The sequence below is a fragment of the Calidris pugnax genome, unplaced genomic scaffold (genome assembly GCF_001431845.1).
Source record: "Calidris pugnax isolate Ruff unplaced genomic scaffold, ASM143184v1 scaffold24, whole genome shotgun sequence".
NCBI classification, from domain to species: Eukaryota; Metazoa; Chordata; class Aves; order Charadriiformes; family Scolopacidae; genus Calidris; species Calidris pugnax.
The window spans coordinates 587,832-600,572 of NW_015090922.1; the positions used below are offsets into that span (position 1 = coordinate 587,832).

A 12,741-nucleotide genomic window follows, 5' to 3' on the forward strand; every position below is an offset into this window, starting at 1 on the left:
TCGCCCCCCCCCCCGCGCCGAAAAGGCGGCGCGCGCCGAAAGACCATTCATGAAAATGTTGACGTCAAGAGGGAGGGGCGTGGTCTCGCCCCGGGCCCCGCCCCCCGGGGCCATTTAAGCTGCCGCGGCGGCGCCTGAGAGGCTCAGACGGGAGGCGGCAGCGGGAGGAGGAGGAGAAGAAGCAGCGGAGCGGTCGGTAACCGGCAGCACCGGGCAGAGTAACGACCCGTCCCGCCCCGCAGCATCCGCCGGTGCCCCCTCAGCCCCTCCGTTTGCGGGGTAGCGCCACCCCCACCCTTTATCCCCACCCCTTCCGAGGGTGCGGGGCAGCCTCCGCCGGGACTTCATGTCTGTGCTGTGTCCCCTGCCCTGGTGAGTGGGCGCTTCCCGCGTTGGGGAGGGGTGTGTGGGAGGGGGGGAAAATCACGACCCACGGCGGGGGGAGGCTCTTCCCTTGTGAGGGTTTGAAGTGGGGAGGGCTTCAGCCATCACCCCCCCACCCCCCCTTCCCCCGCATCCCGGGACGGCGTGAAGCCCCGGGACGTGATTTTTTCCGCCGGCGGGGGAGAAGGGGCGGGTAGCGGCGGGGAATGACCCGCACTAGCGGGATGATCCCGCAAATAAAAGCACCGCGGGCTGGGGGGAATTCGCTTCGCTTTTCTCGGGCTGGGAATGCCATTAAAGGCTGTAAAAGCAGAGCTGCCGTTGGCGCCGGGCGCTCCGCTGGTGTGGAAGTCCCTGAGGTTGTAAAATAAGTCAGCAGGAGCTAAAACACGCCAGCTTTAAAAAAAAAAAAGAAAAAGAACGAAAAAACCCCAGCGCTTGCACTTATTTACGGTGTTTTTTGACTTTCCCCCCTTAGGGGGCAGAGCTGGAGGAAGCGGGGTTGGAAGTGAAGGGCTGCTGGTGGAGCCTCCCGAGGTGTTCCTGGGGAGAAAGTCAGGGAGTCGCTCCCAGGGGCAGGGGATGTAGCACCGACCCTCACTACCTCCTTCCATCCCCCTTCCGAGGGGGTTGGCAGGAAGGAAAGGACCAGAAATAGATTGCTGACAGCCTCTTCTGCCTGCTTTTCTTTCCTGGTGCTACTTAAACCTTGCTCAGCCCTTCTGGAGCCCCTCAGATGATTTGAATGCTGTTTTTTCTTTTGTTTGTTTCTAGCTCTGATTATCTGAGATCAGCTGAAATGACTGAAGTGATGATGAACACCCCAGCTATGGATGAGATTGGGCTAAGCCCCCGCAAGGATGGCCTGTCCTATCAGGTAGGTGCTTTGCTGGCTGCTTTAGGCAGTAATCCCTTATGGAATTGCCTGGGCTGGACTGCAAACTTGGTCTAGTGTACCTTTCCATAGCCTGACCTAATAGCAGGTCTTGCTGTAGTGAGAAGTAGTCAACAGACTGGAATGCTTCCTTGGCAGTGGCCGGTTGTCTGAAATACCACCTGGTATCAGACTGGGTTGTTTCTGAAGCCATTGAGCCCTCACTCATTCACCATTTGTGGGGGCTCAGTGGGAGGCAGGGGGTTGGTTAAGGATTTGCCCCATTCACCAGGCTGGGAGGACTCTTGAGCTCTTTGTAACATGGCATACAAATGATCAGGATAGTTGTTTATATGGCACTTACTTATTTTTTTAATCTATTTCTTGGTTTTCCTCACTGATGGGCTCATTTGGGAGGGTTAACAGTCTGTTCTGTAAGATACAGTGAGGCCAGAGACAGCCGAAACAAGTCTTGAAATGTCACTGGAGATATCAGTACCTGAAGGCATGAGCTGTGTTCATTCTGAAAATTCTGAATGATGTAGTTAGCCATTAACCTCTAGATCAATGACTAGGGTGAAGAGGTGGTCTTGGAAACTAGCTTGAGCTTTAATCCTTCAGTTTTTGTACTGCTTTTGTTTCCTAGCTGGTAGTTAATCAAAGGATGAGCTGTGCATTGTAGTCTGTAGTCTGCTAGATCCATGTTTTCCAGGAGACTTGTTGATGAGATTTAAGAGGGGCACTGAGTGCCTGCAGATAACTCTCCTCTGGTCTGTGCATGGGGTGACTCTTACCAGCAGATCCCATGCAGGGCCCTTCCTTTGCAGATGTTACACAACCTGCACAGAGGCAGTTGCTCTAAGTGTGCATTCAAACGAGGTGGGCTGTTGTAGACTTGCATATTCACATCTGAAAAATGAGCTACGGGACAGTAACAGTGCACTGAAGCATAAAATCAACTGAACTTTGGGCCATGGCTGAGGCCTCCAGCAGAAGCCAAAGCTACGGGAGGAAAAAGGGATGCATTGCTTTTTTTGGGGCAGAATTCTGGATCTGGATAGTACAAGGTGTTTGGTTTATTGCCTGTGTGTGTATGGGAATAGCTGTGCTGTGCTTGAGTTAGTGGAAAGCATATGGCCTCTTTCCTCCCCTATAGAGGGAGTGTACAGCAATGAGAATGGTTGTAAACCTGAAGCAATCAAACCAGCCTCCATGGGATGCTCACTTGTCTTTATGGGTCACCATATGGAGAGGCTTAACCCAGTCAGGTCAAATGCCTCTATTTACTTAACCAAATTTTCCGGTGAGAGGCAGAATCTAGGTGCCCTGCTTGTTCTAATGATTGCTTCAGTGAGGTTTTTCCCCGAAGTGCTAATGACCTTGATAAGTCTGCTTGGGCCAACTGGGGAACAGGCCTGTTTGGTTTTAAGTGGATCATCTGAACCTGAAGGTATGTGAGTCATAAATGCTGACGACTCATATTTGTGCAGGGTTTCTGCATCCTGGGTCTCTCCTCTGTAGTGGTCTAGTCATAGATGACTTTTTTTTTTTCAAATGCCTGCAAGAACTGGAAACTGCCTGCCAGTACTTGATAGAAGCCAAACTGGTGGCAGAAAGGGTTGAGGTGTTGAAATGGAAGATCCTGATGGGGCACTAGCAGTGTGTGGGCTGTGAATGAGGTCTGGCTCTAAATCAGGTTAGTGTTAAGAGGATTGAGGAGCAGGCTCCAGCCCTCCTCCTCCTCTGGATGCTGGGCTGAGAATGTCACAGTGTACATCAAGGTAAGTCGAAAGCATCCTTAAAGGCTTGAAAATGCAAGTTAGAACAGCAAGGACAAATCCGATGCAAATTACACCATGAACTCTTTGTGCTCCCTCAGACTTTGGCGCTTTGTGCTTCATCTTGCTGATGGAGGGAGTTTGGTACATGGAAAATTGTGTGCTAGTCTGAGGGCTGTAGTGCAATAACTTAAACCCAGACAGGGCTAATGGAGCATGACTGCTCCTACACTGAGGATTGTTGTTCTAAGCTGCAGCATCTTCCTCTGCTCATCTGCGGAGTCGGGCACTCACGATGGGAGTGCAACGAGGGGCAAAAAAAGCAGAGCCAGAACTGGGAGAGGCAAGCTTTTAGTTTCAGAAGTTCCTCTTGTCCTAGCAGTAGAACTTGTATTTATTTTACTGCAGACATGACCTCAAAATGAGGTTTAAAATGTCCCTGTTCAGGCTGTGTAGAGCAGGGGCTGCCTGGGATTTGGTCCATAGGGTCCTAGCTGTGAGCCTGGGGGCTGCTTCTACCACCACATGCGGACCTGGAGCTGTCTGGACCAGAGGAGGTGGTACAGCAGCTCTGCTGGAGCTATAAAAGCACATCAATGTCTGCTGCAGACAGGCTTGTCTGACCAGCAGTACTGTTTCGAAAGTATTTTTGCTTTACTTGGAGGTAAACAAATAAACTCCTACAGAGCATAAACTTCAGCAGTCTGATTCCTCCGACCCAGGGAGTTCACTGAACTTCAGGGCTCCTGTCTTTCCTGTTCATTATGGGGGCAGCTTGGCTTGTTAACATTTTCCTTCTGCTTCCTCCACCCCCTCATTGCCTCTGCTCGTTCTCTGGGGTGTCTTCTCTGGCTAGACCTCAGTGGAAGGTGTGCACCCCCTTGCTGAAGCTTCCTGCCCTTTGGTGGGCTGGCCATTGCTGCTCTTTAAAGCAGTGATGTGAAAACTCAGACTGCGGCAGTCGTATCAGCGATAGCAGAGTTGCCTGTGTAGGCTTAGTAATTTGTATGGTTTCACTCACAAAAATGTGCTCTCTCAGTGTAGAAATGCCTTTCTATTTTTTTTCTGGTGAAGAAGCGAAGCGCTTGTAAAGCCAATGTGCTCATTTCAAAACCTCTGTATGTAAAGCAGTTTTATCGCTGCCTTTGCGATGTAGAGCTGCTCTCTGAGCCCCCTGAAGATGGTTCAGCCAAGAGATTTAAAGGGACTGAGCAGAAGTGAATGGTGGAAGGAGGGGCATGAGCCTGAGCAGGGCAGCATAGACAAAACAGAAGATGCAGCTGAAGGGATGATGTCATGCTGGGTCTTGTGCCTGCAGTGAAGAGCTATTTCTGGATCTTTAATAGATGTCCCATAATTCCCATGGGACTTGCTAAACAACAAAAAAAAAAAAGCCCTGGTTGAAATGCAGCTCAAGATGCCCCTGCTACAAACAGATGTGCCCATGGAGGGCTTGGTGGGCTTCCTGCCTGGCAGTCTCCGGTGAGCCGGGACCTTTTTCACTGCCAGCTGGAGCTAATGAACCGTTTGCTGTTTTCCAGCCCTTAGATAGACCCATTCTCCAAAAAGCCTCAATCTGTGCTCTGCCACCTTGTCCTCTGATGCCATCTCGCAGCGGCACGAGCGATGCTACTGAAACCGTGGCCGGATTAATCAGTTCATGGAGCTGTTGTCAAAAAAAAAACAGCACCTCAACCTGAATCCTGCCTCCCTTCTTGGAAGGGGAGTGGGGTCTGAGCGGGGCTGGGGAGGCTTTGATGCCCGAGGTGTTTATTTTGAGCAAAAGCCATGTCCTGGCTTGAGCGTGCCGCTCCGCTGCAGACCGGCTGTCTGGCCAGCTTCTCTGGTCCTGCGGGACCTCAGGCTCCCTTTTCGGAGATTGGCATGCGGAGGCTGAGCTCTCCTCATGCCATCAGCTGGGGTTTGGTTGTCATGGGGAGCCTGAGCTCTTTATGTCATGATCGCATCACGCTGGGATCTGCCTAGGCTAATCACAGCCACGGGTAGCTGGGAACCACGTCAGACCGACTGAATCTAGGTAAATAGGCTTAACCCTCCATCCAGTGTCTGTGGCAAGAGCTTTGGGTTGTCTGTCTTGGTGGGGAAAGAATTTTTGATGAATAAAAGGCTTTCTCACCCATGGAGCACTTTTTCTCAGGGAGCTGTGATGCTTGTGGCTGAGGGGTTTGGGCTGCATCTCCCCACCTGGAGGACCTCCCCCCTGGAGGGACTGATGGCAAAGGGTGGAAATGGAGCTCCCTCTGAATTTTTGTTTAGTTGTAAAGTGCCTCTTGTCTGTGCAGCCCCTATTCCTGCAGGAGAAGCCCTGTATTAGGGCTGGTGCTCGCTGCTGTGGAAGGTCTTAGAGTGGGCTGCAAAAAGGTGGTGATAGCAAGCGAGTTGAGAAGAACTTGTTCACGCAGCACATGCGATGCGTGGTTACTAGACAAGATTAGTCGGCTGAGTCAGTGTGTATCCCAGGGTCTGGGACCTTAAATGAAGACAGAAGCAGGATGTGGGATAAACAGAGCCAAAACTAATCACGTTAGCAGCTATGCTATGCAAAAAAAGTGTTCACTGAAAAGCAAACTGAAGACAGCAGCTCATCAGAGCATCTCGGTGCATGGTTTTTTTCCTCCTTCCTGCCTGATGCCTTGTTACTCTGATGGAAAATTGTTATGATGTATGAAGTTTCCCAGCCACTGTCCCCCCCAAGACAGGGCAATCTGTCTGTGGCTGGGGAGTTGTCATAGTTCATAAACCTGAGTCACAGGGGCTGCTGGGTGCATACTACGTGGAGCTCAGTTTGAGTCATGACTACTGTGTGAATAAATGTATGTATTTGTATTAGCACTGCTTCTTATAGCTGGAAAATTCCTCCAAAGATGATGCTGAGAGGTGATTTAAATATTTCCTGAGATGAGTTAGCCATGCTTCTTGATGGTGGTAAAGTTTTATTTCAAGAGCTTAAATACTGATTTGGGATATTTACTTGATACTGCGGAAGAGACAAAAAACTTAGCTTTTTAAAGCTGGGAGGATGAGTGATATATGTACATCAGGAGTATATCCTATACCTGAAGTGGTATGTTTGTCAGTGTAGGCTTTTCAGTCTTGTATAGCATCACCACAAAGAAGCAAAGCCTTTTCCCAAAACAGTAACGTAATTTGGAAAGATCTCATTACCTTAGTCTCCCTGTAATAGAATTGAAATAGTTTTCAGCCCCATGAGAGGGGAGACAAGCATTTTAACTATGGGTGTTGGTATGGAGGACACATGTGGAAGTTGTTTTGAATTTACAAGTGTCACTTGGATTATGGTAGCTCTGAGCTAATCCTCTTAATTGTCTGACATCTCTCCTGCTTTTGGTGTTTCTCCATCCCTGTGAATGCTGAGAGAGGGTATGAGACTCCCCAGGGCAATGAAAACTTTCCATTCTTCCTGCCAAGATTTCATTCAAGGCTAGTAGAGCTAGATCATCCGAAACAGAGGCAAACATGATCTTTCTAAAACCATTTCAAGCTTTCACTTCAAGTTCTGCTTTTCACTGTCCTTTCCAGCTGCAAGGCAAGAGTTCGGGTGATTCGTATGTGAGCTGGATCGGTCCGTGAGGAGAGCAGCTCCTAAAACACAATCTGGAGAGGCTTGTGAGAAGCTGTGTTGTGTAGTATAAGAAGCAGTTTATGTGCCCTCTCTGGGCTTAAAGGGTGTTGGATGTGTCTCTCCATGGGCTGGGAGTTGGGACTCAGCTACAGAAGGAGGGGGGGCTCTACAGAAGCAGTTGTAGCCCCTCATGCTGTGTTGCGCCAGGAGGTGGGGGTGAGGAAGATACCTTGGAACTGGTGCTAAACTTACTTTTAGGTTGCCTTCACAACCAGTTGGTAGTTGTCACTTGTCCCCCCCAGTTCAGCCAGAAGTAGGCATCTGCTTTGGCTGTAAGCAAGGTGGCTCCTTCTGGTAAATGAGGGGGAGAAGTTAACCTGTTGCTGTCGTACTCGTTGGGTGGGAGATGCAAAGTCATAGAATGGTATTTGAGTTGGAAGGGACCTTAAAGATCATGGGGTTCCAGCCCCCCTGCCCTGGGCAGGGACACCTCCCACCAGACCAGGTTGCTCAAAGCCCCATCCAGCCTGGCCTTGAACAACACCTCCAGGGATGAGGCAGCCACAACTTCTATGGACAACCTGGGCCAGAGCTGGGTAATGTGAGCAGAAAGGCTTGTAGGCAGGCTTTTTGCTAGCCGAGCTGGCCTGGCTGCTGTGCAAAAAGGGGTGCAGAGCTCGCAGGTCAGAGCTGAGCTGCTGCATTCCCTGTGGGGACTTTGCTGCAAGTTTTAGAGTTGGGGTTTTTTTTTTCTTCCCATTGTCTAAATCTGGAGTGGGACCAGATTGGGTGTATGGGACCAACAAATACAGCGTAGCACTACTAGTGTGCAACAGCAGAAAACTGGTACTTGCTTACCATTTTTTTTTATAAAGAGTCTGGCAATGCACCTTATTCTGGAGTGAGTGGGGAGGTGGGTTAGGGTGATTTATTTTTTTTTCACCACATTCCCCAGATGTACAAATGGTTTCTTACTCTCAACCCCTTTTTTTCCTTGGGTCCCTGTGCTTGGCCCTGCTCATCACATGCAAGGAAATCTGCCTTGCTGTATTTTTTCCATTGACTGTCCACACCCCTTGAAAGTGCAGTTGCAACATCTCGCTTCATGCTGCCTCGACGATTAAAAAGCATGACTTAGTGGAAAAAATCCTGACCTTCTTGGGTTCGGCCTGTCCTGCAGCTGTTTGAGATAAGATTGTGCTAGGGTTTTTTTTTTAAATAAAAAAGCTGCACACCACATTTCAGGGATATTTGTTTGTAAGGAAATGACTACTACTTAGTGTCTGGAAAAAAAATCTGGCAGGCTATTTTCAAAGAAATTGCTCCAATTTGACCTAATGTGCTTAAAATGATAGCAGCCAAAGGTTAGTTTAATTATTATACTGCTATTTTTCTTGCACAGGAGGCTATTTTCATGACATTATCAGCTTATGTAACCTCCTGAACCACACTTCTTTTTCCATTGCAACCTTCTAAACCATGTAATGTCAAGGGTATTTTTTTCCTATCCTGAGTTTAGATAACGAGTTGATGCTTAAGAGCCACCGACCCTACTTCCAGTAATGCACTGTGTGTCTGAAACTGCCTTTGTTTGGCCAAGCAGAAGCCACAAAGCTCCAAGAAACAGTTACTGTCTAGCTTGTGCTGGCGGTGGCTAATAGCAAGTAGCTCATACAGCACTGCACACATTCATGTGGCCACGTTCAAAGACCTCACTCTTGTCCACTTGAAAAGCATATGGATGGTGGGAGCTGTAGTAGGAGTTGGGCTTCTGCACTACTGTCCCCAGGACCAGATGGATGTCGGCAAAGAGCCCGACCTGTTGCGTGTCACCTTCACACTGAGTTTCTTGCCTGGCTTTGCATCAAGTAGCAACCTGATGGCTTTCTCAGGTTGGCAACCTGGTTGCCACAAATCTTTGGATGTGAGGGAGAAGCATGGCTGGATAGAGAAATGTGGCTGGATGGCAGAAGACTGAATGTTGCTAAGGACCTAATGGTGTGGTTAATGGTTCCTAGGCTGAAGAACAAGTTGATAGGAATGGTATAGATGGGAGGGAAGGGACAAGGTACTGCTCTGTCCTGGAGATAAGGGGGTCCTCATATTCCTTGCCCCAGGATACATAATCGCTGGCTTTGCCACAAGAACCTCCTGCCCTAAGAAATTTGGTCCCGGTCTCCAACCCTTCCACAAGCTGAGTGTTCTGCTCAGTTTCACTGCTGATGTGTGGTAGCTGTAGCATGCAGAACGCTGCCAAAATTATCTCTAAAATGCAGTTGAACTTCTCTTTCGTCACGGTGCTGTGGCCCTGGAACGATACCAGATGCAGGCCCTTACTGCAAGGCTCTGGGCTGCTCTAGCACTGGATTGCCACAGACCTCCTCTGCCTGGAGGAGCCTGGAGCACAAGCCTGTGCTCTGCTGTAGCTTGACCAGCAGCAGGAAATGAGATCTCAGATTCTCTGATTGAGAGACCTCAGTGAGCAAACTCATGAGCATTAATGCAAATGTGGTGGAGGAGGGTGGAGGCATTGGATAAATATCCAAAAGGGCAGATGCCCGTTTGCTGAGCACTGTCCAAGTGAGCTTTGGAAGCCTCTTGGACAGCACTTACTTGCAATGCTCAGAGATTGGAGAAACTTATTTACAAGTTTAAGAGTCTTCCCATCACTCAGTGGTTTACTCCCGTGTCCAGACTAGTCTGCCTTGAAGACCCGTGTGTCTTGAGAGTTGGGTTTTGGCTAAAACTGCTTGAAGGCAGCTCCTCTCACAGACTGTTTCTTGGCTCTTTCAGATCTTCCCTGATCCCTCAGACTTTGACCGTTACTGTAAGCTGAAGGACCGCCTGCCCTCAATCGTGGTGGAGCCGACGGAGGGTGATGTGGAGAGTGGTGAGCTGAGATGGCCACCTGAAGAGTTTCTTGTGCAGGAGGAGGAGGAAGAGGAGGAAGAAAACTGTGAAGACGCAAAGAAGGACAACAAGGAGCAATAAATGGTATCTGAGGAAAGGCAAGGGACTGCACCCTTCTGAAGGAAGAGCCACACTTCTTTTGAAAGTCTTTTTTTAAAAAAGACAAGTTCAATTTTGCACCTGCGAGATCTTAGTTTTTTTGTATTCTCTGTATCGAGAACTGAAGCCCTCGGTGTCACCAGACCTCCTGAGGAAGGAAGGAAGTAACGCAGAGAAATGTTTGCTGTTCTCGAGATCGCTATCTGTATTTTTCCGAGGTGGAGGCAGCAGTGAAATTCCAAGCACATGGCAGAGGGTGACCACGCAAGGACTGCTGGAGGGGGGGAGCCTGGGGAAGGGGAGGAAAGTTGGAGGCAGGAGCTTTTGGCCGGGAGCTGCCTCCGGCTATGAGTGTGAGAACAGAGCCGTCATCTCTCAGATTTGCCTTTCTTACAGCTTCCATTTTGTGTGTTTGGGGAGGGGGGTGGGGTGGAAGGGTGTCTGTAGCAAAGCATGGCTAGATGCTCCACTGACGAAGGGCCTGTAGCTCTCCCTGGTTCAGCACCTCCGAGGGTGACGTGAGCGTCCGTAGGAGTAGTTGGGTTTCTTGCTCTTGCTGTTGAGCCTGTTTTCCAGCCACTTTTCCCAAAGCTGTTTTCCCCTCTGTTTGCCTTTTAGACTCTTCAACGCTGAACAGCTGCATTTGCAGGATAATGTTAGGCTGCTGCTTGTCATCTCTGCTGCGAGGCCCTAGGTTATCTTGCAGGTGGTTAGCGTGAGGTAGTGCGCATCGGATGTGAAGATGCTTCTGTCTGCAGCAAGAGCTCATGTAGGTTTGAACACCTCAGATTTTTCTCTCCTATTCGCTGAGGCTGCTGTGGCCCATCTTGTCTTCTAAAGCACCCGAAGCCAGAGGATGGGGATGACTCCTTACCTTGCTCTCTTTGATGCTGTAGGGTTTCATGTCTCCAGTTTGCTGGTCATTGAGCTCGCAAGGGCTGGGGTGGGGGAATCTCCTCTAGGTTTGGACTTGCAGGGTTTCCTCAGAGCTCTGGCAGTGCAGGACAGGCTGGTAGGGGTGTGTATGGTGGGGAGTATGGCCAGACCTGGAGGTAATCCAAAGACGAAACACCAGATCTAGTGTGGATCACCAGTGGGAGAAGGGGGATTTGCAGGAGGGGTCTGTTGAGAGAGGATGTCCTGAGACAAGGTGTGTTTTCTGCTTCATAGCAAGGGTGAAACATTCATGGGTGTTTAATGAAGGGCAGACTGGCTTATGAAGTCTGTGGTTGTGTCCTCTTCACCATATCCTGCTCCAAGGAGAAGTCATCTGTCTCCGTCTGGGGAGGAGGACAGTCTGCTGCCAGACAGGGTAACCCTCTGCTCTCCTGGGAAGTGATGATCTTGCAGCTTCAGGGACCAGCTTGGGAGCCAGTTGGTCTTGGGATAGGATGAGAACAGGTACCACCTGAACCAAATCTGGGGTCATGGAAGAGAAAAAAATGTCAAGGCCTTAACCAAACTTTCATAATAATCCCAATGCCACCCCCCTTTGCTTGTAACTGGTTCCATTTTTAAAATCTATTTGGACGTGTGTATTTGTATTTTTAATACCTCATGAGTAGCTAAACGCTGGTGGGGGTCAGGAATTGCTTTTAACATACTGTTTTTAGTCTTGTCTTGCTTGTGTTTAAACATAATGGCAATAATTTATCAGCTCTGCATAACTGTTTCAGGCAGATAGGAGTTTGGAGGTGAGTTAGCACAAAGCAGGAGAAATTCAGTGTTCCTATGCTGTGGTTGGTCTCCGGTCCACAGCGCAGACCCGGTTCTACATGCTCCCTGCCCATCTTGGTGGACGGTTGGTCACCGAACAGTCATGATGTGGTGATACCATTTTTCTCTAGTGATGGATTCAGCTCTGTTGTATCTGTAACACTTGTTCTAGTCTTGCTGTCTTACTGGAATGAGCTTGTACACCTGCATACCAGCCAGTCGTCTTATCTCTTAAGTGTTACACTCTATTGGTCTCTACCATCTGTACCACCAAGTCAAAGCTGTATATCAAAGATATTACCATGGGGGCAGCAAGGAGATGGCAATCCTTGGACTTCAGACCTGCTGTCTGCCCTAAAGACTTGCATATTTCTGTCTGCATCATTTTTTTGGAAGTATTGTGTATATTTCTATTTGTTGTTGAACGTATCTAAAGAACAAAGCACTCCAGTAAAAACTCCTCCTGTTGTATGATATACATTCTATATTTCTGTAATTCTTTTTTGAGCCTCAGGGAGAAGCTAGCATTTTTTTCAAACTACATTTTTGTCACTGTGACAGTTGTAAATAAAGTTTGAAAATGCTTTCCAAACATACTGGCTTTGTTCTTCCTGCCAAAATGGGTTGGGATGGTCAGCCTGGGTGCTGTTCTGGTCTCAGGTGAGCTACCTGGGGTTGTCTGCTTTAGCTCTTGTGGGTCTAGAGGTCAGCTCTTGAGTAGTCAGTCCTGCCTTGGCACCCACGGATGGTTGTGTGCTACAGCTCGCAGTGCTGTGGGAGGAAGACCTGGAGGAAACTGCCTTTCTGAGAGTGCAATTCTGAACTTGTTTGGTACCAAGGCAGTGTCCTCAGTGTAGAAATCTGACCACGCCAGGATTCAGTAATTCAAATTATGTACTTAATGGGATTAAATTTTCCACTAAAAGCAGGTGATAAGAAGCAAATACCCTGGAATAGCCCTATCTTTCAGATACATGGAGAGAAGTTCCTGTGACTTGGCAAGTAGCAGACTCTAATCTTACCTATGCAAACAAGCTGGGCTGAAACTAGAGTGTTATGTTTACTTGAGACTGGTTTAAATACACTAACTAATGACCCTCAGATTTAATGCTTGCACTGAGGGCATGCTCAACATGAGCCCCATAGTTCAAAGATGAATTGTATTGTTCTCAACCCCTGTGGCTGTTTTAAGCCATGGAAACATAAATGCAATGTTGAAGCTTCCTTCTCCTTTTCTTCAATCAGCCTCTAGCTAAGGTACCTTGATTTCTTCCCCTCCTTAGGCATGGAGTTACTGTCCTTGTAGAAGCTGCTGCAGTATTTCCAAGATCGAGGAAGATGCTTAGTCCTGCCCCAGAATGTTTCTGATTAAAATA

The 12,741-nt window shown here is 48.7% G+C and overlaps 1 protein-coding gene across 1 annotated transcript; it reads left to right on the forward strand.

Annotated features, from left to right (window-relative positions):
- The first annotated feature begins 153 nt into the window (after window positions 1-153).
- On the forward strand, window positions 154-11,957 carry LBH (limb bud and heart development). The gene is made up of 3 exons (XM_014951062.1): window positions 154-372; window positions 1,159-1,261; window positions 9,434-11,957. Exons 1-3 carry the CDS (start codon window positions 347-349, stop codon window positions 9,629-9,631), a joined length of 327 nt encoding a protein of 108 aa, XP_014806548.1. The 5' UTR covers window positions 154-346; the 3' UTR covers window positions 9,632-11,957.
- Window positions 11,958-12,741: the final 784 nt, after the last annotated feature.